Genomic DNA, 24,248 nt, shown 5'->3' with positions numbered 1-24,248 from the left:
ACCAACCACACTATTTGCCATGGTTGCGGCAGTCACACCCGCATTCAGTAACCATCCCGTCACCTCCCTTTGCCAATCATTCTTTTCCGACTTAGTCAAGGTCTCGCGTCTGCTGCGAGCTCTCGTTTTCGCCCCCAAACTGCGTATCATTCCTACCGTGTATTTGTACGGGCCAACACGATCGTTCAGACGGGCGCGGGGAGGCACTTGCACAATGTTCGTCATTTTGGCTTCGACTTCGGACGAACTGATGCGGAAAGCTTGGGGACGATCAGCAATCTTCCGCCGGCATAGTCGAGTTGGGGAGAAACGGGCCTTATCCTACCGATGAAGGCATTCCTCCCACTACAAATGAGAAACGCGAGCGGGAGGGAGCTGATTGATCTGCATTGCGAAACTCACAACGGTGCCTTGATCATCGCCGAGACTTCTTGTTCCTGTCTCCAAGCCAAACCTTGTGCATCAGGGCCGGGACTGACAAGACGCAAAGCAACGTCAGCAATGGTGTTCAGAGGGTAGCCACTGTTTTGACAGCCACAGCACAATGGCCCAGCCACGCTGGGGGCATCAGCCACAATGACGCTTCTTTTCAACACATCATGAAGTCGAACAACTGCATCACGGATCTGAACTGTCTGCTATTGAAGGCGCCAACGACAGTTGTATCCCATTCTCCGGAAGCTCCGATAATCTCGGGGTTTGAACTTCAGTTCCATAGAACGGCTCGCTGAGCTTAGGGGCGTCCAAGCGGCCGACAGATGCTAGCAGAGCTGCCCATTCCGGACAAGTTCGTCCAGAAGTGCTGCTTGACACTTCACCACATTCGGCTTGGCGGCCATGGCGACGGAAAGATTTCTTGACCAATCGATGCAGAACCACCGAATATTCCGCCCTCGTCAACGACAGAAAAACGAGTCGAACGTGTCCCGGGCTTTGGCAGCCCTGCCAGCTAACGCTTTACGGATAAGCTCTAGGTCCTCGCCAAGCGCTAGCTCTCACGAAAGAAGCTGAGGCGGTGCCATAAGTATATAATCCCCCCAGAGGCATTGTCGATCTCGATTGACAAGGTCCCATTTGCTTCCGCCGAGGACAGCTCCGGATGTCAAGGGTTGGGGTTCGATCTTCTCGATAAAGTTTAGGTCCAAACCCTCGACTATCGGCCAGTCGGCCGCGGTTTCATGTGTACATCTAGCCCTAGCTATCAAACTGCCTATTCAGAGGCACGGTTTGTTTACGAGCTCCTGGCGGTTTGACAAGCGGATTATTACAAGCTCTTGTGACGTCGGTGTTATATACAATGGTCAGTGATGCTCCAAGGAAGAATAACGCTTGGCTTCAATCCCGTCATAATGATAGCCTTTCAACCCGATCCATGTGACAAAGTAACTGATAGAAGCTATCTAGCTAGAGTAGCAGGCCGAGGTGAGCTTTGGTACTTTTTGAACCGATGCGGTGTTGGTCGCGTCTCCTGCTGCGTCGTAGGGAATTCCTTACGACATTGAAGTCGTGGACCACGGTAGTGGAAACTCAAGAGCCTTTGTCTGTCTGTATCCGTACCTAGCCCAGAAACCTTGCAGGCGTGACGTTGCCCACGTCTGGAAAAAGCCATGTTCGTGACAGCATGCAGCCGTGGAGCTAATCAGGGTCGGCTCCGACGTTATCGGGCCGCATCGTCACGCACCGCGAGAGAATACCGCCACAAGAAACCTTCCTACAAAGGAGCTACCGAAGGTTATGCGAAGCAAAGTGTAATGAATCATGCGAATGTATGTATGGGTAGGTGGGTGGATGACAGGAACCTCTGCCACGAACGCGGAAGCGCGGAGCATAAGAGAGTAGTGCATCCAAAAAGCGAGGCAAAAGCAGAAACATACAACACCAGGTATTCGCTGGTCGTCACCGACCCAACTACTAATCCGGCCCTCACTGGCTTATCTATGGGAGAGCGGACGGGATCCCGAGTTCTCCAGTGGGTGTGGTCGTATGTAACGTCAAGCGGATGCAGACTTGATTATATTGAGAGAGTGAGTGATTTGGCGATGAACTTTCTCGACAGCTTGTTCTAGCATTGATTCCCAGCCGTTCAGGTTGACCCCCAAGACTTCTTCCCTTTGTTCTCTTCTTTTTGTATCTAATGACGTTTAACATTAACAGGAAATTGTTGTATATGTACAGTGAAGAGACAAAAACAGAGCGCCTTATTTGCCACTCCTCGTAGCACCTCCCTTGAGTATTTTCTCCGCAGCTAGTAACGATACCTATGATCTAGCCTCTCTTGACTTAAGGACGTTCCAATAGCTTTACCGCGTTCAAACTGGTTGGCACACGCCGTTCAACTGCGCTGATCACATTCCTGGGTTGAGTGCATGCGCACAGCAGGGTCATCGTACAGAATCCGAGAAAGCCTTTAGTGAAGAAGAATTGGATGGAAATATGAGTGCGTTTGCGATATGGTGTGGAAACTGGTCCACCAAATGCTAGGCACGAACTGCTGATTGCATTCACAGGTGCTCTTCGGCCCTCCTTCCATCTAAGCGGATGAGATTGATGCCCTCGGATCGGGGTTTGCTGGCGCCACAGCGGGTTTCCTTGGGGCTTCAAGCTATGGTTTTTCGAGCTTCGAGAGCCTTCGTTTCTTCAAAACTTGCCAGCTACCGCTTTAATACAGCTTCAACATTTACACCCATACTGAACCCGTAGCATTGGCGTGATGGAATGCTACAGTTGTTGAAACCGCCGCAGCACCTACACCTGACCAACACTCGTGTGTGAAGGCGGCGGTCACATCTTCTTTTGACTGGCTTACGTCAAGGAAGAACACCGAATCCAGTTCAAATGTTGCACCATCGAGGGTGTTATAGCTTCGGTGTCTTTGTGGATGGAAGGCAGCGACTCCAGTACAATAGTGTCAGGGTCCATTGATAGAGGTGTTTCTGTGTCTGACGTACCATTGGGCGCTGTTAACCGCCACAAGGTGAACGTGTTAGAGCTACTGACGCTCAGCAAGGTCGCAGTTGAAAGCCATGAACTTCACCTGACGACTAACAAGGCAGGAATATCGCGATTCTGGTTGGCATGATACGCCGAAAAGCTCCAAGTGCACCTACTTAGTTAAGGGCATTTATTCGACACGAACTCATCTAAAATTTCCGAGTTCTGACAAATACTCTTTTTGAGCCCTGGGTTGTTATGCATATTTTGTAACTTGACAACCTTTGCCGATCTTGACCCAGATTAGCCCTCGATTTGCGCATTATCAGAGTATGTGACGGGAGAGCGAGAAGATGTAGATGGATGGCGCATTGATGAATGTTGAAGGGCTTGGATGTACCAAAGCCTTTGCGTCTGGATCTCAATTGGTCTATTCTAACATGAAGCCCGGGATGACGAGGATTTGAAGGACTGACGAGAACAGTACTCACGCAAAATACAATCGTATGGATCGGCAGGCTGTTGCAGTCGTGTTGGGAAACGGACGTTAGCTTGTTCCGGTCCATCAGACGGAAGAGGTCCCCACTTTCACTTGGCAATTCGGCGCCGGCCCGCATTGAGCTGCCGCGACCAAGCCCGGGTAATTCGAAAGCCCCCCTGTAGGACCGTCCGACCCTACCTGAGCTCCGCCATGCAAACGACAAAGTGGAGCGCGTTAATAAGGATAAAAATCGAAACGGAACACGAAGCCCAAGACTGGGATCAAGTCACATCGCCAGTAACATGACCCAGCGCGCTTGTGTTCAGCACTGGCTCAGCAATGAGTATCGTCCTCGCAAATGCAACCGGTGGCCCATTCTGAAAAAGAATATGAAGAGGTGCGACGACGTATTATGAACCACATTTACATCAAGGACGGCTTGATGGAGCATGTGAAGCATCCTTGCTTGGCAAGGGTGTGCTTTGTGCGGCCTCTGATTGGCTATGGAAGCAGATCCTAGGTCAAAGTTGCGAGGCTGCGATCTTTTCCCCTCCAGCCTTGTCCTCCCACTTCGCATCTCTCACTACCTTCAACAAATCGATTTGCCGTTCTACGCAGCGCCTGCCTGCCGACACATTCTCTTTATTAAACAAACCGCCGTACCAAACCGCATTCGAAGCCAGCCACAAAAAGCGACTAGTTTCCACCAGCGAGACAGGCCGACAGACCGACGTCATCATCCACCATGGCCGACTCCGACGGCGAGTACCATGGGCTGTCCGATGACGACCTCCAAGTAACCAACGGCAGGGGCGCAGACAGCAGCAAGGGGCGCGGCAAGAAGGGGAAGGGTGGCCACACAAAGGCGCGATGGGAGGACGTCAAACGAAGCTGGGAAGAAGTCACAGAAGGCGCGGACGGAAGTCTGGCGGTTGGCGCGAGCCTCGAGGCCGAGAAGAGGCGGAGACTGCTCCGGGACACGACGCCGCTGCAGCGTGGCATCATCAGACATCTGATCCTGGTGCTAGATATGTCTTTCGCCATGACAGAAAAGGACATGCTGCCGAACCGCTATCGCGTCGCCTGGGCCTACGCCGCCGACTTTGTCAAGGAGTACTTTGAGCAGAACCCCATCTCGCAGCTGGCCATAATTGGCATGCGGGACGGCGTCGCGATCCGAATCAGCGACATGAGCGGCAACCCGACCGATCACCTGGAGAAGCTCAAGACATTCGAGGGACAAGATCCGTCAGGCAACCCAAGTCTGCAGAATGCGCTCGAGATGTGCCGCGGCGCGCTATTGTACGAGCTGCCCCCTGCCCCTCTTTGACCGGATCTTGTCAGCTAATTTTCCAGCCACGCACCTTCCCACGGCACGCGCGAAGTGCTCATCGTATTCGGCGCTCTCCTATCCTCCGATCCGGGCGACATTCACGACACAATAACTTCCCTCATCGCCGACCGAATCCGCGTGTCCATCGTAGGCCTCGCAGCACAGGTCGCCATCTGCGCTGAGCTATGCTCTCGCACCAACGCCGGCGATGACACGCAGTACAGCGTGTGCATGAACGATGCCCACTTCCGAGACCTCCTCCTTGCCGCCACGACGCCGCCCGTCACGCGGACCGCCGCCCAGAGTACCGCCTCGCTGCTCATGATGGGCTTCCCCTCGCGTACCCTCGCGCAGGGCGAGGCTACCGCCGTGTGCGCCTGCCACAACAAGCCCGCCCGCGAGGGTTACCTCTGCACGCGTTGTGGCACGCGCGTATGTCGCTTGCCCATCGAGTGTCCCGCCTGCAGCCTGACCCTCATCCTGTCAACGCATCTCGCACGCTCGTACCACCACCTCTTCCCGCTGAGGAATTGGGTCGAGGTGCTCTGGGCCGAAGCCATTAAATCAAAAGCCTGCTACTCGTGTCTGACGACGTTTCCCGAACCGCCCAGGGCGAGCAGGAAAAAGGACAAGGACAAGGATAGCGACGGGGTGCCCACAACGACACCAGTGGCGTCGACGCCAGTGATCGCGTCGGACCTCAAGGGCGTCAGTGAGAGTGGACGGTACGGCTGCACGGTGTGTGGCAACCACTTCTGTATTGACTGTGATGTCTACGCACATGAGGTAATTCACAACTGTCCTGGGTGCCAGAGTGACACCCGCGGGGCGCCGATGGAGGTGGTAACGGAGACAAACGGGACAAATACGCACCAGACGAACGGGACGGCAATGGTGTTGGATTCGTGACCAGTCACAGGGGTTTTTCTTTTTTTTTGGGGGGGGGGGGGGTGACAGGAATCAGTTACGGCCACCTACATACATAGACGAGGACGCCCAGAAACCGAGCTTCCACCATTTTGCTGGCAAGGGGGGCGACTGGATGCCACGTTTTGGTGCATAGTTGAGTATCGGTCAGCGTCACGGAATCAGGACAGGAGCACGAAGAAAAGAGATCTGTACATCGGCACAAGGGGTCTGAATAGGACCGCTTGTGAATATATGAGTAAACACATGGTTTGCATAATTTCATCGATGCCAATCAATGCCCTTTTGATGACCCGGTCGTATCTTGGACCAAGCTCGAACAACAGAGACACTCCCCCCACCTTTACTTTCTTCCCCTCCCTTTTCGATGTCTCCTTCGTCACAGGTTTACAAGTTCCCCCGCTCGGCCTGCTCGCGCTCAATGGCCTCAAACAGGCTCTTGAAGTTGCCAGCACCGAAACCCTCAAAGTGGTTGCGCTGAATGATCTCGATAAACACAGTCGGCCGGTCCATCAGCGGCTTGGTAAAGAGCTGCAACAGGTAGCCCTGCTCGTCATAGTCGATGAGAATGTTGAGGGCCTCGATGGTGGCGAGATCCTCCTTGAGCTCCCAGTTCCGCCTCTCCGTCTTGAGGCGGTGGCGCATGGTGTCGTAGTAGGTCGAGGGGACGGCGATAAACTCGACGCCGCGGGCGCGCATGGCCGAGACGGTGGCGATGATGTCATGCGTCAGCAGGGCGATATGCTGGACGCCGGCGCCCGAGTTGAAGACGACGTACTCCTCGATCTGGGACTTCTTCTTGCCCGGGGCGGGCTCGTTGATGGGCATCTTGACGAGGTTGTTGGAGGACGCCATGACGATGGAGTTGAGGGCCGAGAACTCGGTGCTGATCTGCGAGTCGTCGACGGACCAGAAGCGGTGGAACGACAGGCACTGCTCATAAAAGGCGCAGGCGGCCACCATCTCGTTCCACGACTGGTTGCCGACGCAGTGGTCGATACGGGCCAGGGGCACGTCGGGGAGGGTAACGGTGGCGGTCGCGGGCTTGGCGGCGCGGAAGCCCGGGAGAAAGGGCCCGCGGTAGCCGCCACGGGCGATGAGCGTGTGAGTAGTGTCGCCGTAGGTGCGGATGACGGCCGTCAGCACGTCGCCGTGCTCCTTGTCCTTGATAACGGCGGGCGGCTGAACGGCGATGGCGCCCCCCTGGACGGCCTTGGCGTAGACGGCTTCAACGTTGTCGACCTCGAAGGCGACATCCTTGACGGCATCGCCGTGCTTCTCGAGGTGGGCGTGAATCTCGCGCAGGAGCTCGCGCTCCGCGTCGGAGATGGGATCGTCCTCGGGTAGATGGGCGAGAGAGCGCACAGGGGATGTGAAGACGAAGCGTACGCCCTTGTTGGCGACGGCGTACGAGGCGATGTACCTGCTGCCCGTCTCAAGGCCCTTGTACGCGACGGTTTTGAAGCCGAAGAGAGTGGTGTAGTATGCGGCGGCCTGCTTGGCGTTGCCCACCCACCAGGTTACGTGGTCGTAGCCCTGGAAGTTGGGCGGCGGGTGCTGCACTGCGAGTCCATCGCCGAGGTCTGTTGATGCCGGGTACGCGGCGTTCTGTGGCGGGGAGTCTGTGATAGCAGAAGGGGACATTGACACTCAGAAGTTTTTGGCTGTGCCAGGAGTAAGTCTCGGGCTTGGATAAGTCGGGGTCTCTGATACGAGTTGGAAGATGTTGGAGATGGCACTGATGGACGGACGGATGAGGAGGGAAACCATCCGTATTATGTACTGCATACTGTCCAGGATACAAGTACTTGGACACTGACACTGTACAAGAACCTTATTCACCAGCGACGGACTTCCACAAGAAGATCGGTAATCTTCATCCATCGCTCGCACATTGGCGGCTTCAGTCGCCGCATCTGACACTTGTCACTGGGCGAACCGCCTGGGCGGGGCTTGCTTCTGTCTGATCTTGCCGCACATTACTGACGGAACGAGCGGCCATCCTGGTATGGCGGGCAATTCCTGGCAGTAGCGCCAGAAGAAGAAGGTGAGGTTGGCAGCGGTAAAGCGCAAAGCCGGTGCAGTGTTGAGTTGCAGTCGCAAGCGGAAAGGGGCCGGCCGAGAGTTGATCGCCGTGGTGAGCCGAGATAAGCCGCCGCTGGCCGGTCCATGTGCGGCGCGGCTTGGACGGTTTCTCCACACATGCTTCGGATGCTCCAGGCCATGCCCGCCATCCCGCGCAGTAACCTCCCAGGTCCAATAAAGAAACCCAAGAGCACTGGCAGCCTAGCCGCTGTTTCCGTTGATCCTGGGGTACGTCTGGGATAGGTCAGTGGGTGGAGTACACACCATGCTTCATCGCGCCTCTTATGAAACCCTTTCGTAGCCGTTGAGTGCGGAATGTATGTGCTGCTCGGCCCCCGCTGCATCCGCTCACACACCCGTTGCGTCTGATAAATGGTGCCTGAGAGTCTCGGCTGTCATTCATAACCAGCCCAGAACAGAACGTGCAAGCGGTCATTCGTCACGCATCCAAGTAGCTTGAAGAATCTGCCCTCGAGGACATTAGTATTCTTTCAAAGTGTCGATTCTCCAGCCAAATACTGCAACATGGCTTCCATGGACCTGACCCGACGCGATGTCAATGTACTTGACAAGATCAAGGACCCCGAGTCCGACCCTTCGACCAACGTCATGCTAGACCCGTCCCTGCCCCGAGACCCTCACATCACCAACACGTCCGTCTACGAACGTGTCATCCAGAAGGAACGCGAAATCATCCTGTCCATGCAGCAGCTCGAACTTCAGTTGGCAGGATTGAGGCCGAAGACCGTGGCCGAACCCGTGCAGGAGTACAAGGGCCTCCTCTCGAAGCTCGACAACTTTATAGAGGAATATCCCAACTACGCCAGCTTGAGAAACAACCGTGTGCAGGCATTGAGGCGACTGTATGGCGACACTATGCTGTTGGCAGGAGCGCCGGCTACACCTCAACGACTCATCCAGAGCCCCGAGCCAGCCGAAGCGACCCGGCATGCGAGAATTGCACTAGAAGACATCGATATGTCTATTGCTCTCCTCACGCCGCGCACCGTATTTGGCGCCATGTCGCCGCAGGCCGCTAAGACGCTGTCTCTCACGTACACGCAGCGGGCTGCCATCTATCACACCTCGGCAAAGCTGATGGACGACCACGCTGTGCAGGTTGAAGAATCTCGGCGTGAAGCGAGATGGACGAAGCTCGAGTTCGAGGAGGCGGCCTCGCACGACTTTGCCTTTGGCGGGAGGTATGGCAACGAGATTGCCAAGGGGCTGGCGGTGAGCACGAACCCGACTGCGAAGCTGTGCGGGCAAATGGTTCGGGAGGCGATGAAGAAGGAGTATGGGCCGTCGTATGCCGAGTAAAGTAGATGTTATGTACGATGGTCTACAAGCAGCTGTATCCGCGCCTATCATGAATGCGTTCGATATCGCGTTGCTCGAATGTGCACCTATGCAGTAGCTTTGTCCAATCCAAGGCGTCTAGAAAGATGACTGTCAGTAAGAACATTCATCATAAAATGCATGGCCCGATGATTAACCATACCTCTTAGCCGCCGCAAGGGTCTGCTGCGTATTCTTGCCTTTCTCCTTCTCCTCGCGATTGATCCTCGTGGCCGCAGCACCCAGCCCGATCACCAGGGCAAAGATAGGGTCGGCGACCTTGGAAATGATGTAAGTGGGAGGGGTAGCCATGATGCGCGGGTAGGAGGTATCGTGAGTTGAGGATCAGTTAGAGGTGTTCACGGAACGCGTTCACGTTGTCGTAGGGAGCCGGAGGCAGATCGCGAAAAGAGGTGTGGGACCATTTGTGGACGCCAACCAGTCGAGCTCCAGGCTGAGGCGCACGTCTCCTCCCCCCCGAACTTGTGAAGCGACCTGCGCCATCCGAACCAAGGGACTTTAGTGGACGGTGGGGGTCGACACTACATCCCCACAAAAAACGTGACCGCACACCTCACGCTTTCCAGAAAAATTGAGCCCTGCTTCCCACACAAACTAGAAAATTCCTATAGCGGACTGTTTTCGACGCAACTTCAACATCAGCACGCCCAGCATCCCCCCCGACAGCGCAGGTCAAAATGAAGTTCCTCAAGGTCGGCCGCGTCGCCATCATCACCCACGGCCGCTACGCCGGCAAGAAGGTACGAATGCCACGAGGGTTCCGAGAATCACCCCTTCGCCCAGCATTGTTTTCCGAGGAGGGGTAGGATGTCTTCCACGTCGACGTCGAGAAACGCGTGTGTTTGGTCCGGCAGTGCAAGGACACACGAAACGAGCACGATTGCGATGCGCAGGGCGACAGAAAAAGAGCAGGAACACCGACCAACCAAACACTTTCGAACGCGACGTCGAGAAGCCAATGCATCCTCCGCAAATCGGGAACGATGCTGGAAATGAGCACTTATAATTGGACTTCGCACCAACGATGCTAACGTTCCCCTCCCAGGTCGTCATCATTCAGCCTGTCGACTCCGGCAACAAGGCCCACCCCTTCGGCCACGCCCTCGTCGCCGGCATCGAGCGCTACCCCTCTAAGATCACTCGTCGCATGTCCAAGACGAGACAGGAGAAGCGCAACAAAATCAAGCCCTTCGTCAAGCTGGTCAACTACAACCACCTGATGCCCACCCGCTACACTCTGGAGCTTGAGGGCCTTAAGGGCGTTGTCAGCAACGACACCTTCAAGGAGGTCACCCAGCGTGAGGATGCCAAGAAGACGGTGAAGAAGGTTCTGGAGGAGCGTTACACGAGCGGCAAGAACCGGTGGTTCTTCACGCCTCTGAGTATGTCACTCTACCACTATCGAACACAACGTACGGCCGCTAACACGATGCAGGATTTTAAAGGGAAACCGTTTCTGCAATCGTCCACAGGTCGGGGAGTTGGGCTGGCTTGTACAGAGCATCAATTGGCATTCGAGGTCCTCGGTTTAAGGGCTCCCAATGAGACACCATTGAACCATCCAAGACGTTTGCGCCCTGTGATACCTCGACAATGGTCAATGCCGCCGCCGCTGCTGCTGCTGCTGTGATCCCAGAGAGCGAGAGAGAAGAGAGTGATAGAGAAAAGCAAAAAAAGGGTCAAGGGTCTATGATGACTGACGGGTATGATTCAGCCCTCGGCCGTGGGATGGCCATGATCAATGGAACATGAAATAAGCAAGTCAAAAGTCAACTTTCCCAGCCAACATCACGTGCTCGATGCTTGTCTCTGTGTATTTCCTGCTGGCAATGCTGTCCGATGCCGTTATAACCTGCACATACCATTCAACGTGCCTGGCTATAGAACCTCCCACAGCCCACCTGCAACCCTGGTTTTCAACCCTGTCCTCCACAGAAGAATTGCTCACTCGGGTGACATATCGCCATCTAGGTGCTCTGGAGCCGCTGTTGTGTTGCATTCAGTCGAAACAACAGTCTACCAACTCACTGAGCACACGTTGCCAGCTCCTGCCCCAAGCGCCTCGTCGCTTTTGCGCAAATTGAATACCTGCCTAGGTAGACAAATGTCTATACTACACTAGATATTGTTCAATTAGCATCGCCACCGCATTTGCGAACGTAGCTTTGACCCGTTTCAGATACATGCGCACATTTCCTTACGCCATGCGGACGACCACGTTGTTCACTTTTTGTCATTGCGTACATACATGTCTATATCTTCCACCGTCTAGAGTACATCAGATTAGAACTCCATAATGCGAACCATGCAACCTAATCCTTTTCGCGCTCTGCGCCGTTGCTCTACAGCTGTACACGAGTCACTCCTCCCCCAAGCAAACAAGATGTTCCGGTACCCGGATTAAAAAGAAAGGAAGAAAAAATGGGGGGAGGGCAGACAATGGGCGCAGTGATGAGAAAGAAGCTCGTAATATATACTCAGAACAGGGTAATCGTCGCGAAGAGAGCTGGTATCGTCACATCTCTACGCTTACAAGTAGGAAAACGACAGGCCAATGAAGTAGGGTATCACTGTCTACCATGTAACCTATGCCCTGCTGCTACCGAAGTGGCTGTTGACCTCATTAATAAGGTTGTGAGGATCGTACTCGGGAGCGTACGTCGGTGCCAGGCCACCGAGCATGGTGAATAGGACGAACGCCGAGAGGACGATGATGCTGAGCTTACGGAGGATGGGCTTGCGCTGACCAAAGTCGGCCCATTGGCGACCAGCCTCGCCCATGTAGCCCTTGATTTGCTCATAACCGAGCTTGTAGTAGACCATGCCGCCGAGGGCAATGCTGTAACCGAAGAACTGAAGACCAGACACCTGCGTGCCCCAGATCATCATGGAAGCGACGACCAGCATGACGTCCTTGAGAACACCGCAGAGGGTCAGGACGAGGGAAGAAGTCTTGCCGATCTGCCCAAATAGTTAGTGGTATTCGGCCGATGTCGCAGAGACTGAAACTCACCAGAAAGACGACAGAGACGTTCAGCAAGAAGGCGCAGAGACCGTTCAGGAAGAAGGTAAACAGGCCGACGTTGTATACTTGGTCCATGGTAACCTTGGGGATTTCCCAGATCAGGGCAACCGCCAGATTCATGGCGGCACAAATAGGTGCGAAGTAGTAGACGGAAACGAGGGGGTCCATCTTATAGTCCGCAGAGCTGAGCAGGCGCTGGACCATGGTGAGGCGCAGAGCCTCGAAAATGACACCACCAATCTGGTAGATGACACCGATCCAGACGAATTTGATCTCGCCTATCGACGCGACTACGACACCGACAACAATGACGGAGACATTCAGGAAGACCTTCAGGTTAGGCTGGGAGACACCAAGAGCCCATCCGGAGAGGAGAACGGCGACGGGGGTAGTGGCCTGGTGCGGTTAGCGGTTGCTTCTGTTGCTGTCGGAAGCAGCTGTTCCTACCTTGAGCATCTGGATGAAGGCGACGGAGAGGTACAGGTATGTCAGGTTACCGCAGATCAAACTCAAGCTGAAGAAGATGCCAATCGGTACAATGGCCCGCAAGTAAACGCGGCCAGTCATCTTGACCGACTTACGCCCGTCAAGAACATGAGTCCAGCGAGCAAGGATCTGGGTCATAATGGTCGCAAAGGTTAAGTGGTAGGTCGTCAAGATAACCGGGTAGCCTTTGGTCGATTAGCATCGTGTTCCAGCTCGCAGCATTCGATCGGCTTACGGAAGTTGAGGGTGTCGAGAATCCATTTGTTGAACAGAATGACCGAGGACGACAGCGAGATCCAGACACTAGGAGGGTCAGCATAGTGTCGCGGCAGATAGAATCGGGGCTGTTCCTACATGACGTAGAGTGCTGGATGAATCTGAGCCTTGGAGGGCTGGCTCTTCTCGACGTCGGGGTTCGTCGTGGGCAGGATGGAGCCGTTCTCGCCGCGAGGGACCTCGCCCGAGACGCGCGTCTTCTCGTCGATGCCCATTGTGATGGTGCGTATTGGAGGAGTGGAAGGAGGGAAAGGGGAGAGGCGGCTGAGGCGGCGGCAAATTGCTCAGTGGCAATTGATGTTGACGATGGTGATGTAGAAGCAAGTTGATGGACAGCTCGAGGCTTGCATAAAAAAAAAAGACGGGACGCGCAAACGAGAGCGAGCGAGCGGACGGGACGGCCAAGCACTCGTTAAAGGTGTCGTGGGGTAGACGACAGGTACTTTAACAGAATGCAAATCGGGGGTCCCAGGGGTAAAACGCTAACATACACGTGTGGTTGAGCCGGTCAAAACCTTCGGGAGGAGCTGATCACGGCTTCTTAGGCGATTTGCAACTTGTGGTGAAGGAGAATGAAGAAATGAAAAGAAAAGCCGGGGAGGGAAATCTACGACAACCGCGACTCTGCGGGAAAGAGTTTAAAAGAGGTTTGGTTTGAGGAGGGCAGAAGACAGGACAGGACAGAGATAGGTGTTAGGGGGGTGAATGGAAAGGGGAAAGACGAGTGAAGAAAAAAAGCAGGAAGAAGGGAGGGGGTGCGGGCCTAGGCGACGTTGTAGTGCAGCAATGATACGGTCCCGGCAATTAGCAGAAGGGGGGGTCGAATTTCTCTCTTCTTTCCCCCCCGTTCGTCTTGCGTTTCCTCTACACTCGCTTTCCTTGTTCCTGCACTCTTGTTCTGGAAATTGAGGTTCACGTTGACGCGATCGAGCCCGCCCAATCCAGGATGCGGCAGGCGATGTACAGTCACAGATACTTGGTGGGGTGGAGCCAGTGTACCCGCCAGCAGGTGTTGGCACCTTGGCCGGAGCGCAGCCCGCTTGTATCGGGTACAGGGAAACCACTTGCTGCCGGTGCCAGTGTGTCGAGAGGTGGGAGGCAAGGAGGGTAGGTCCATAGTACGCTTGGGGATGGACGACGCCACCCTCTCAGGGGCTCCGATGAGACTAATATTAGTGGCTGCCAATCTTGGATAGGGGCCGCAAATCAAGCTCTGCCCGCTCGCCCACGTTCTGGTCCTTGGCATCTCACCAGGTCGTCAACTAAGGCACGCACCCAGCCTCTCAGTCTGGAGTACGTTACTCTGTAAGTATAATACAAATGCATATTGCGGTACAGCCGGGGTTGTTTTTTTTGGGCCTTATTATTGTTACATGTATCTAGTAGCTATTTATCATTGTCGTGGGCGCAGTTGATACCTCAGGCTACAGATCTACTAAAGCCCTGGCACCATAGAAGGAAGGTGGTTTCTGGCCAGCCAAGCACGGTAAACTTATTGACGATCCAGACCCAGCCTGACTCTTTAACCTCCCCAACTGACTTTCTTCGATATTGCTGTTGAGCAACTAGCTATCATGCCGGCTACAGCACATACACGTGTACTGCTATCAAGTTCGGTTGTACAGATACCGTACAACTACTTTCAGCATACTCGACATGTAGCGCTGCTACACTCAATTGTCCGCGTGCTATTTAGTCTGAAGAGGGACGCAATGCCGTTCCCTGTCGTGCAAGACCCTCCAGGCCTCGCCTCAGTCTTAGAGTCCTAGCCCCGATCATGCACACGTAACTAAGATGACTGTTATAGGTCAGGCCGTTTTGTCGGGTCGAAATCACATCTCCATGCGTTTGTGGGAACGCCGCCGATATCACGATGTCATGGGGTATGGCCCCCTACCATGTGTCAGAGCAGCCACCTTAAGACTGCTAACCTGGGTAACTTGTCGGCCTTCTCTTGGATGGGTAGGTCGTAGGTATGTACCATATCATATATTCCAGCACCTTAGTGTTGGTAACCTGATATGACACAGACACCATCCGGCAACGGTCGAATTAAGATAAGCTAGAAGGAGAAGCGAAGAAAAGACCACACTTTGAGGCTGACACACTGGTTTCCGTGGCCCGCGGCAACATAAGCCGTCTAATCATTGTGAAGTTGCTGCTCTGTCGTTATTCCGGGCGGCGTTCGGTTGCAATCAACTCCAGACCCGTAGTTGCTTTACTGGTTACAAACTTTGACTGCGTCCATAAGGCGAGGTACCCAGCCTGTTACCTGTACCTCCATCTGCCTCTCAACGCCTGCCACCAAGTTGATTGCATTCTCGTCCCACGAGTCGCGAGTTGGTGGGACCCTGTTTTTGGCCTGTCCGACGACGACTCGCAAGCACCACCCTCGTTCTCGTTCTCTTCGTCGCCTCTACGGACCGAATCCGTCGCAGACTGTGGCCAAACCTCCGACCTTTCACGCAACGTGAGTAGGCGAAGCTCCCTGCCGCCTTACCCAGACTGAGGCGCTCTCGAGATGTCGGTTCGTTCGTTTACTGACCCCCGGGAGGCTCAAGTCTACCCGCCTCGCGCACGTCTTGCCCTTGCCCTTGCCCTTCACCCTCGCCCACTGTTCCCGAGGCCCGGAAAGGTTCGTTCGAAATCCGAACTCCCGCGTCCGGCCAGCAAGTCTCACTTCAGCCTTACTCATACCGTGACTTGCGTGGCTGCCACACTTGCCGCACCAAGCCAGCCGTTGGTACGACCAAGCCCCGAACTTAGGGCGAGTGTTGCATGACTATCCGGATACCGGGGCCGCTTGTCGCCTATCGTCTGTCTACCGTTGTCGCTGACATGCATAGCACGCCTCGCACGTACCTGCATTCGAATGCCTGCGTGTGTGATGGCCCTGAAAGAGCGACTGACAGGCCGACGATGCTACAGACGCAACAGTGTGCAATCAAAAGACATCGGATCTATCGACCTGGATCTGGCAGATGGGCTAGGCAGCTTGGCTTGCATCGTCATCCACCAGCTGGCTATTTGTCTACGGCACTACAGCCTCCCGTCCGTCCACCATTTATTTACCCGCGGCCTGTTTGCATACATGGCACCAGGTGTTTGCATCATCAGACGAGGACACCACCAAACCCACCTGTCCTAGGCGTGTACACATAGCTACGCTACATGCAAAGCCAAACGATAGCAAGCATTATGTCAGCGAACAGCTCCGCTGTAATTCTCTAGCTGGTGGTGCCGTTATTAGAAACCCAGTGTTTGGAGTGTTCCCTGAATCAGTGGCTGGCCATGTCGAGGTTCATGCGGCACCTCGAAACCGACCCGGCCGATCTACAAGAGATCCAGTTTGTCTGTTTCAGAGTGTTGATGAGATGGGGCCCGAATCCCTGCGCTGGGTGCCGGGCAGGCCCTCGAACATGCATCTTATTCGGGGAAATGGCCGTCATTCGACGCTGTCGGTGGAGGAGACACGCACGCTCGGAAGGCCGCGCAGCAGATGGACCATAGAGAGACCAGCGGAGAGATGGACAATTGGTGATCGACTCTCACAGCCTCCTTCGCCGTCCCGCAGATGAATGGCAGGGGGCGATCCCGCATTGGGACCGTAACGTCCATCACCGACGAGAAGAGCTGGCCAGGGACCCAGAACGGCGTCTGTTTGTGACAACTACCGACGGATCGAAATTAACTCGGAGTGCTCCATCAGCAGTCCAGCCCGGACCCAGCGGTGACGACAACGGATCAGGAGGACCAGCGACGGCAAGATTTCCCAGATTGCAGAGATGTCCAAACGGCGGCACCTGGCCCCCTTGCGCCCTGCTCCCCCATCGCAACAATGAACAAGCTCGTTGTCCTCGTTGGGGGAGGGGCAATGAACGAGGGCCGAGCAGAGGAACAAGAAAGGCTGCCTTCAATTTCTCGAGCGGCGATCGCTGGCTGGGAGGCGAGTTGCAGACCACCTCGCACAAGCACGGCAGCCAACGATATCCCTGTCCCCATCGTGATTGGCGACGCTCGACGTCGATGATAATGAGCAGATGGGAGGACATGGGCTTTTACAAGCAAACGACTGGAGCCCCATCCTGCGGGTAGAGGCGATGAGCCGCCGAATCACAAACCTGCTAGCATCCTCTTCTGGCCCGTCTGGGCTGGCGCAAAAGGCAATTGGTTTGCGGCGCGCCAGCGTCGGCACATGATCTGGGGTCCAAACTCGACAGACGGCGCGTTTTGGCTCTGTGTCTTCGTCGGCAACTCCAGAATAGTGCGTACTCGACTCGGGGAACAGCGACTGGGTCTCAGTCGAAACGGCTACGTATAACAAGCCTTGGTTAAATTGTACAACCTCGTTACCGTCGAAACAACATACTCAAAGGTTTGCCCGCATGATGGATTATGGCGAGCTGCAGCATGCCAGCGGGGGTGGGATCACGTTCATCTTATGAAATTACACCGGGCAGGGTTCTGTCGTCGGGGGCATCGCAAGTTGGCCTGGGGCTGTTGCAACCTTGAAGGCGGGCGCCCTAGACTCCGTGGCACCAAGGACTCGGCGGAGCATGCAAAGCAGAGAAGTAGGATATCTGCCTCGTGAGTTGTGGCCATTCTAGCCAAGACAAAGAAAGACATTCTTCTTGGGCCATCTGCCAATGCCAATGTGACAATCGATGGCGGGAGCGGCAGCGGCAGCGGCCGACACACAGACGCACACGCCGATAATGACAGGACAAAATTGAGCAAGATGACAGGCAACAGCTGCCTGACTAGGAAATGGAGACGAAAATAACGTGTGAAGACACAGATTGTCGGCGGAATTGACTCGAAAGTGTGAGAACTCTTAGCGCAAGCCACGTCCAGAATCCACTCATGGACAGTAGCGGCGGTATTGGCACGTCAGAACTCGGGACGACAAAGACGCCGCGCACTGCGATGATGCCTGGTCAAGGTGCAAAGAGGGTAAGGCCATCTATCCTCTCCTAAGAGCACGTTTTGGGTCGGAATAGGGTCGTGAGGTCCAGGAGCCTCGAGGATCTGCGTGGTCGGGACAGGGCAGCACCAACAGCGTGATGATTGGATAACACAGCAGAGTTACTCTGATACCCGAGGTGAATTGGCCACTCGGAAGGCCTGCTTTGAAGGTCAAGGCAAGGGACCTTGTTATGGCCGTGTTGATTCTTTCCTTTCCTTTCGCAGCCGTGCATGCAGGATTGACCAAGGGACTGTATCCCCGACAGGAGGCGGTCAACGAGCGTATCGTCTTGGCGGTCTGTCACCGTCAGGGTCGGGATGCAGAGGGTGGTGGGTGCGGCGTGACGGCGCATCAAAGGTAGATTGGAAGATTGGGAATTCATCAATCATAATGAGGAGCAGCTTGTGAGGGTGTTTCCGACCCTCCCTGGTATCCGTTCACTCAGATTGGGGTCGAAACGCTTGTGGCCTCTTCCCTGTGTCCGTATATTGTTTAATATCATACCATAGACGATCTGCATCGTTGCGATAGTCAACGTTTTGAGTGACAAGGACATTATATCTGCCTGTTTCCGCCGCCACCGCCGATGATGATGATGATGATGAGGATCTGGTAGGTGGTCTCCCTGATGGAGGGGTCTGTGGACCTTGGACTGTGAACGGTGGGCCGCTTCACGTTCTTTCTCAACCACTCACCCCTACACTACTACTTCTAGTGGGCTGGGACGGGTTGACGGGTGTGTGTGCGTGCGTACGTGGTTGACGGACACGCTTGCACCATGAGGGGAAGTAAAAACCGGGCATGTAGGGAACGTGTCCTCGAGTGCTTGGGGAAGCGAAGGCGGATTGGGATTGCCTCTCTCCACAGCTCTCTCCATTTCCCGGTTTCCAGACCGCACACAAAAGGGCTGTGGATAGAACGACTCAACAGGCCAGACTAGACCCAGGTGAGGGGGGGAAAGGCCCGTATCTCCTTCATCCCAGTGATCCCAACTCGAGCATCATGGCGGCTCTTCACCTCAGGCACCACCTCATGTATAGTGAAGGTACTCACCACCGATGCCGCTTCAACTTTGTGGTTCAACCAAGTTGATCCAACGGGCGTCAGAAACTCCGTCGCCTGTCTGCTTCAGTCTCGGAAATCCGTCAGCCGAAGGAGGCCAATCACAAGCCCTGTCTGGACTCTGTAACCAGCCGTGGGTCGCAGGGCCGACACTCTTGCCCAGTGCCGCTACGAATATTCGAGACTGAAGTATGGCTGTCTCTGGACTGTGGACAAGCTTCTAGCACTCCACTGTTGTGGCTGTAACATTGGCACCCATCGGCCACCCCCTGCAGTCGTACAAACGGCCACGTCTTTCTTCATGCTCCATAAGGAGTGAGAGAGAGTCCAGAGAGGGATGGGGGACAAGCCGCATCGCAGTGCACGACGGCGCGGCCTAGGGTTGCGGTTCGCTGCCTGCCGTCCGTCCGTCCGTCCGTCGAGTTGCCGTTCCGGATGTCTTTTGCAGTCTAGTCCAAGGCGTAACGAGAGTTGGCAATGGGCTGCTATCTGTCGAGACATAGGTCGTTTAAAAATGTTTTCGAACGATGGAACGAGGGCTAGGAGCTTTTGTATTATATAAGGACTTGCTTGTCTTAAGTGCCAAAATGATAGGTCTCAACGAAGGGGACGTTTGAAAGTGCACACGTGGCTACGCTATCTGCAGTTATGGTGAAGACGAGGTAGAGGTATCCGTTAGCGGCAGATAAAGTACACATTCTATCACCAGTTTGGCTACGGCAAGGGACTCCGTCTGTACTTCTGCAGTATTCGGGACGCCGCCGTGTGCATACACATCGACACCACACCACACCACACCACACCCATACCCTGTGCCCCTTGGAAGAACCTGCAGCAGAGATGAGCAGCCACTGAGCCAGAAAGCCACCACCTCGAAGTGTACTGCTCATGTTCCATGTGCGATATCTCAAAATGTGGGGCGTGCGTTAGTGGACGGAGCAACTTGGTACTCGGCAGTAAAAGTAGCGGTACGTGCCTGCAGCATTGAAAGTGAGCTTCATGACCACCGACCAGGGGGCCCCGCTGAACCCCTTGTCCCAAATAATAATCTTGGCCCCTCCATCACAGTTGCGGTGCGGGAGGAGAAGGAGGCAAGACCAAGGACCCAGGAGCAAGAGCAGCAGCCGCAGCAAGCAGGTGGTAGCACCAGCACCAGCACCAGCACCAGCACCACTACCACTACCACCACCAGCTGTTGGCCAGAGTCCGGTCTGCCTGCCAGTCAATGTCAGAGTGTCCCCTTTTTATTTGGAACCCGTCGAGACCAGAAACCCATATCTACAGCAACGGCCACGGCAGCCACCATTGCGCGAGTTTTCTCTCCTTCCTCTTTCACATTCCTTTGCTGCCAAAACTTCCCTCGCTTTCTCCCTTCTCCTTTCCCAGGTTCAACTTTTGCTTCACGAACCCGTGATCCTTTCCCTTGCTCATCGGATCCTCCTGTTAGGACGCTCCTTCTCTTGTCTACCTACCGCTAGACTTGCGCATCATAGCCACTTCCTACACGAACTACACATCCCCCACCATGGCTGACATGTGAGTATATCTCCCCGCGCCGGCTCCCATTGCGCCCATTCCTGAGCTACTACTTTGCATTGGCCTGGTATTCAGGCATATTTGCCGTTAAAGAATTCCCTCCCTGACTTGTCTTTTTCACCAGTAAGGTTGATGTATTGGTTATCGGCGCTGGCCCGACCGGTCTTGGTGCTGCGAAGCGCCTGAACCAGATTGTATGTCTCCATCGCTAGATCATGGCCAACCCCCTCCGTCTGGCATCCAATGCTAATTGCCACCACAGAACGGCCCCTCATGGCTGCTTGTCGATTCCGCCGAGAAGGCTGGTGGTCTTGCCGGCACCGACACTACTCCCGAGGGCTTCGTAAGTCTACCGCTTTCCTCGCACGCCGTCTCGAGTCTTTCTAACAGAACACCTGACAGCTCTACGATGTCGGCGGCCACGTCATCTTCTCCCACTACAAATACTTCGACGACTGCATCGAAGAGGCGCTCCCCAAGGAGGATGACTGGTTCACTCATCAGCGCATCTCTTACGTCCGCTACAAGGGCCTCTGGGTCCCCTACCCCTTCCAGAACAACATCTCCATGTTGCCCAAGGAGGACCAGGTCAAGTGCATGAATGGCCTCATCGACGCTGCCCTCGAGTGCCGCGTCGCAAACACCAAGCCCAAGGACTTTGACGAGTGGATTCTGCGTAACTGTGGTGAGGGTGTTGCCGACATCTTCATGCGCCCTTACAACTACAAGGTTTGGGCTGTCCCCACGACCAAGGTAAACAACAACCCCTTCCCCCTCCCTGCATAGCAGCGAAGACTAATACCCCCTGAAGATGCAGTGCCAGTGGCTCGGAGAGCGTGTCGCCGCCCCCAACCTGAAGCTCGTCACCGAGAACGTCGTCTTGAACAAGGTCGCCGGTAACTGGGGCCCCAACGCTACCTTCAAGTTCCCCGCCCGCGACGGAACCGGTGGTATTTGGATCGCTGTCGCCAACACCCTCCCCAAGGAGAAGACGCGCTACGGCCAAAAGGGCACCGTCGAGAAGGTTGACGCCGACAAAAAGGTCGTCACCCTCGCCGACGGTACCACCGTCCAGTACGGCAAGCTCATCTCGACGATGAACGTCGACCAGCTCGTCGAGCGCATGGGCAACCAAGAGCTCGTCAGCCTGTCCAAGGGCCTGTTCTACTCGTCGACCCATGTCATCGGTGTCGGTATCCGCGGCGAGCGTCCTGAACGCATCGGTGACAAGTGCTGGCTGTACTTCCCGGAGGACAACTGCCCCTTCTACCGCGCTACCATCTTCTCTAACTACTCCCCTCACAACCAGCCCGAGGCCGGCAAGAAGCTGCCCACGCTGTACTTGGCCAATGGCCAGAAGGCCGCGTCGACCGAGGCCCAGGAAGGCCCCTACTGGTCCATCATGCTCGAGGTCTCCGAATCCTCGATGAAGCCTGTTGATCAGGAGAAAATCCTTGAGCAGTGTATTCAAGGCCTCATCAACACCGAGATGATCAAGCCCGAGGACGAGATCGTCTCCACCTACCACCGCCGCTTCAACCACGGCTACCCGACTCCCTCACTCGAGAGAGAGGGTGTCCTCAAGGACCTCCTCCCCAAGCTTCTCGACCAGGGCATCTACTCCCGTGGCCGCTTTGGCAGCTGGAGATACGAGGTTGGCAACCAGGACCACTCGTTCATGCTCGGTGTCGAGGCTGCGGACAACATTGTCAACGGCGCCGTCGAGCTCACGCTCAACTACCCCGACTTCGTCAACAGCCGCAAGAACGAGGAGCGCCGCCTGGCCCAGACATTTGCCTTTGGTGCCCTGCCCTCGCACAGCAAGTAAGCTTGCGGCATGATGGGAGGAAGCAAACAAACTACACAAAAAAAAACCTGCATTGATTTTTTTTCCGTCTTTTTGCTACACGGCATAAAAGCATGAGCATGACCAATGGGAAGAGGCCAGCTCTGGCAAAAAGAGGAAGCTTTGGCTAAGCATATAAGAATACCTGGGAGTTTTACGTTGTTGAATTGGGGGGAAATTACTTCGGTGCGCCATACCCACGATGATGTTGAAGAGTCGTGCGCAGCTGCAGGCGTGGGGGCCGACGGGCCCTTTAAGAAGGGATACCCATATAGAGTTATAGATATTGACCTTTGGCACAACCTTTTCTTCTCGTCGCAACGAGTTGATTGTGATGACGCTGCGACCCCTCAGACCTACTTGCATACCTAGCTCGGTCCGCGGATGATACAGTCGGGCAGCCGGTAACGATACCTACCTACCCAAGTAAGTCACTGACGAATGCGGGCCGTTCACTAGCGTCTCATTCAGTACCTCCCGTTGAATCTGCATCCCTGCCCTTACCAAGAGGCAAGTCCCTAATTGTTTGTTTCCTCGCCCGAACAAGGCAATGAGGCTCCTCGAAAGTAGCAAGGAATGAGCCGCCATCACGAGGCAATACGAAGCTCATATCCGTTCCGGCGCGACCTCAGTGCCTGACAGAAGCGGCCCCTGCCAGGGTTATGCGCTAGCCTGGAAACTGGTGCAGTCTCATAATGGGACTTGTAATACCCGTGACGTGGTATGTACACGAGTAGAAAGGTCGCAAACATTGGACGAAAGACACGGGATTGTGAACCTACTACGCCAAAGGGAATTGGGGAAGGGCAAAACAAATCAAGGCCGAGCAAGTATTGGCGGGGGTTGTTGACACGGGTTGAGGGCTGTGCGTCAATGACATCAGATTCTTTGATCCCAAATTGTCGCCTTGAACTCTAGTGCAGCTTGTGACAGGACACTCAGGAGTTGGCCAGCATCGGGGGTGTTGCTGTTGTTATTGTTGTTGTGCCGCGATTGAGTCACGTGGCAGGTTTCGCATCAAATTGTAAGACTGAATCTTCCATCTAGTGTTCCTCTAGGCACTTCCATGGCCCTGGGGGACTCGATTCGGAACTGGCAAGAAGTTGAAGAGGGCAAGGGGTCGTCGGAAGGAATGAGTCGCGGCGAAATGGCCAGGCGGAGTGCGGAGGGGCTTGTTGCTAGCGAGAGACGGCGTCTTATTGTCGTGCTCACCCCTGTTTGGGGTTTGGTATGGCATTCTGGGATGACCGATGTACAACCTCCTGGCGGCCAAGCACACTGTGTGTAGGCGAAAACCAGGAGCGGCGGTCTCAAGTTTCTCTGATGGGCAGGTTGAGACATGAGCGGTCAACGGGTTGACGGTCTTCTTGGGAGCCAGGACTTGGGGAAAAGCCGGAAATTCCTGGGTGACGAGGATAAGATGGGGGCCGGCAGAAACAGCGTGGACAAAAAAGGGAACAAAGGACGCGGATCAGGTTGTGCAACGAACGAGACAAGACGACGGTGGGAAAGTTTCTGCAGTTTTCTCCAATCCACTTTTCCCTATTCCAATGGGGAGACGCAACGCCGCCGGTAAAATGTTGATAGCAGCAGCCCACACCGGGAGCCACAACGTTGATATCGTGTGGGTGGGCGAGGCGGGAGAAGTCATTCACACATTGGGCTGTTACTGGTGAGCAGGCTTGGCACGAGGGACAAGCAAGCAACATGATCTGGGCTAGATCACCCCCCTGAGTCCTGGCTGGGCGCTGCCCTTGACAGCTCCGATGATGGAGATTGGTATTCGAGTCGGCGAGCCGAGACACTGAGGCTGGTTGCCTTTCTGATCTTATTCCCCCTCCTTTTTCCTCTTCTTCTCCCTTGTTAGTCGCAACCAACTGAAATTCGCCAGGCCACCCATTTGCTGATGATTGGCGTGTCGGGTCTGGTCATGGT

General features: G+C 55.0%; 8 protein-coding genes across 8 annotated transcripts; 4 read left to right on the top strand and 4 right to left on the bottom strand.

Moving 5' to 3' along the window:
- The first annotated feature begins 3,872 nt into the window (after window positions 1-3,872).
- On the top strand, window positions 3,873-5,686 carry CDEST_06541 (Putative von Willebrand factor, type A, TFIIH C1-like domain, TFIIH subunit Ssl1/p44). The gene is made up of 2 exons (XM_062922700.1): window positions 3,873-4,714; window positions 4,769-5,686. The coding sequence occupies exons 1-2, from the start codon at window positions 4,158-4,160 to the stop codon at window positions 5,652-5,654; spliced, it is 1,443 nt and encodes a 480-aa protein (XP_062778751.1). The 5' UTR covers window positions 3,873-4,157; the 3' UTR covers window positions 5,655-5,686.
- CDEST_06540 (Putative glyoxalase/Bleomycin resistance protein/Dihydroxybiphenyl dioxygenase) lies at window positions 5,684-7,441 on the bottom strand. The gene has a single exon (XM_062922699.1). The coding sequence runs from the start codon at window positions 7,314-7,316 to the stop codon at window positions 6,060-6,062; it is 1,257 nt and encodes a 418-aa protein (XP_062778750.1). The 5' UTR covers window positions 7,317-7,441; the 3' UTR covers window positions 5,684-6,059.
- Window positions 7,442-7,575: 134 nt separating this feature from the next.
- On the bottom strand, window positions 7,576-8,031 carry CDEST_06539 (uncharacterized protein; the record flags this gene model as incomplete). The annotated part of the gene is made up of 2 exons (XM_062922698.1): window positions 7,576-7,991; window positions 8,022-8,031. 2 exons carry the CDS (start codon window positions 8,029-8,031, stop codon window positions 7,576-7,578), a joined length of 426 nt encoding a protein of 141 aa, XP_062778749.1.
- A 251-nt stretch (window positions 8,032-8,282) lies between these two features.
- On the top strand, window positions 8,283-9,077 carry CDEST_06538 (Putative tetratricopeptide repeat protein; the record flags this gene model as incomplete). Its single annotated transcript, XM_062922697.1, has 1 exon — window positions 8,283-9,077. One exon carries the CDS (start codon window positions 8,283-8,285, stop codon window positions 9,075-9,077), a length of 795 nt encoding a protein of 264 aa, XP_062778748.1.
- An 86-nt stretch (window positions 9,078-9,163) lies between these two features.
- CDEST_06537 (Putative non-classical export protein) lies at window positions 9,164-9,593 on the bottom strand (the record flags this gene model as incomplete). The annotated part of the gene is made up of 2 exons (XM_062922696.1): window positions 9,259-9,593; window positions 9,164-9,194 (listed from the first exon to the last, which is right to left on the bottom strand). Exons 1-2 carry the CDS (start codon window positions 9,405-9,407, stop codon window positions 9,164-9,166), a joined length of 180 nt encoding a protein of 59 aa, XP_062778747.1. The 5' UTR covers window positions 9,408-9,593.
- Window positions 9,594-9,706: 113 nt separating this feature from the next.
- CDEST_06536 (Putative large ribosomal subunit protein eL27) lies at window positions 9,707-10,902 on the top strand. The gene is made up of 3 exons (XM_062922695.1): window positions 9,707-9,856; window positions 10,162-10,498; window positions 10,552-10,902. The coding sequence occupies exons 1-3, from the start codon at window positions 9,794-9,796 to the stop codon at window positions 10,557-10,559; spliced, it is 408 nt and encodes a 135-aa protein (XP_062778746.1). The 5' UTR covers window positions 9,707-9,793; the 3' UTR covers window positions 10,560-10,902.
- Window positions 10,903-11,324: 422 nt separating this feature from the next.
- Window positions 11,325-13,516, bottom strand: CDEST_06535 (Putative sugar phosphate transporter domain-containing protein). The gene is made up of 5 exons (XM_062922694.1): window positions 12,982-13,516; window positions 12,863-12,930; window positions 12,589-12,812; window positions 12,130-12,537; window positions 11,325-12,077 (listed from the first exon to the last, which is right to left on the bottom strand). Exons 1-5 carry the CDS (start codon window positions 13,116-13,118, stop codon window positions 11,703-11,705), a joined length of 1,212 nt encoding a protein of 403 aa, XP_062778745.1. The 5' UTR covers window positions 13,119-13,516; the 3' UTR covers window positions 11,325-11,702.
- A 6,686-nt stretch (window positions 13,517-20,202) lies between these two features.
- CDEST_06534 (Putative amine oxidase, FAD/NAD(P)-binding domain superfamily) lies at window positions 20,203-22,616 on the top strand. The gene is made up of 5 exons (XM_062922693.1): window positions 20,203-20,467; window positions 20,592-20,661; window positions 20,730-20,810; window positions 20,870-21,220; window positions 21,279-22,616. The coding sequence occupies exons 1-5, from the start codon at window positions 20,457-20,459 to the stop codon at window positions 22,293-22,295; spliced, it is 1,530 nt and encodes a 509-aa protein (XP_062778744.1). The 5' UTR covers window positions 20,203-20,456; the 3' UTR covers window positions 22,296-22,616.
- Window positions 22,617-24,248: the final 1,632 nt, after the last annotated feature.

Source organism: Colletotrichum destructivum, chromosome 4 (assembly GCF_034447905.1).
Source record: "Colletotrichum destructivum chromosome 4, complete sequence".
Classification (NCBI taxonomy): domain Eukaryota; kingdom Fungi; phylum Ascomycota; class Sordariomycetes; order Glomerellales; family Glomerellaceae; genus Colletotrichum; species Colletotrichum destructivum.
The sequence above is the reverse complement of the archived record's forward strand: the minus strand, read 5'-3'. Positions and strand labels throughout refer to the sequence as shown.

Excerpts from the sequence above, each read along its gene's own strand:
- CDEST_06541 (XM_062922700.1), top strand. The coding sequence starts at position 4,158 with ATGGCCGACTCCGACGGCGAGTACCATGGGCTGTCCGATGACGACCTC. Across the intron at positions 4,715-4,768 it reads ATGTGCCGCGGCGCGCTATT|CCACGCACCTTCCCACGGCA; the intron begins GTACGAGCTGCC and ends CTAATTTTCCAG.
- CDEST_06534 (XM_062922693.1), top strand. Across the intron at positions 20,662-20,729 it reads CGAAGCGCCTGAACCAGATT|AACGGCCCCTCATGGCTGCT; the intron begins GTATGTCTCCAT and ends TTGCCACCACAG. Across the intron at positions 21,221-21,278 it reads GGGCTGTCCCCACGACCAAG|ATGCAGTGCCAGTGGCTCGG; the intron begins GTAAACAACAAC and ends TACCCCCTGAAG.
- CDEST_06536 (XM_062922695.1), top strand. The coding sequence starts at position 9,794 with ATGAAGTTCCTCAAGGTCGGCCGCGTCGCCATCATCACCCACGGCCGC. Across the intron at positions 9,857-10,161 it reads GCCGCTACGCCGGCAAGAAG|GTCGTCATCATTCAGCCTGT; the intron begins GTACGAATGCCA and ends TTCCCCTCCCAG.
- CDEST_06540 (XM_062922699.1), bottom strand. The coding sequence starts at position 7,316 with ATGTCCCCTTCTGCTATCACAGACTCCCCGCCACAGAACGCCGCGTAC.
- CDEST_06535 (XM_062922694.1), bottom strand. The coding sequence starts at position 13,118 with ATGGGCATCGACGAGAAGACGCGCGTCTCGGGCGAGGTCCCTCGCGGC. Across the intron at positions 12,813-12,862 it reads TCTCGACACCCTCAACTTCC|GCTACCCGGTTATCTTGACG; the intron begins GTAAGCCGATCG and ends AATCGACCAAAG. Across the intron at positions 12,078-12,129 it reads ACGTCTCTGTCGTCTTTCTG|ATCGGCAAGACTTCTTCCCT; the intron begins GTGAGTTTCAGT and ends CTATTTGGGCAG.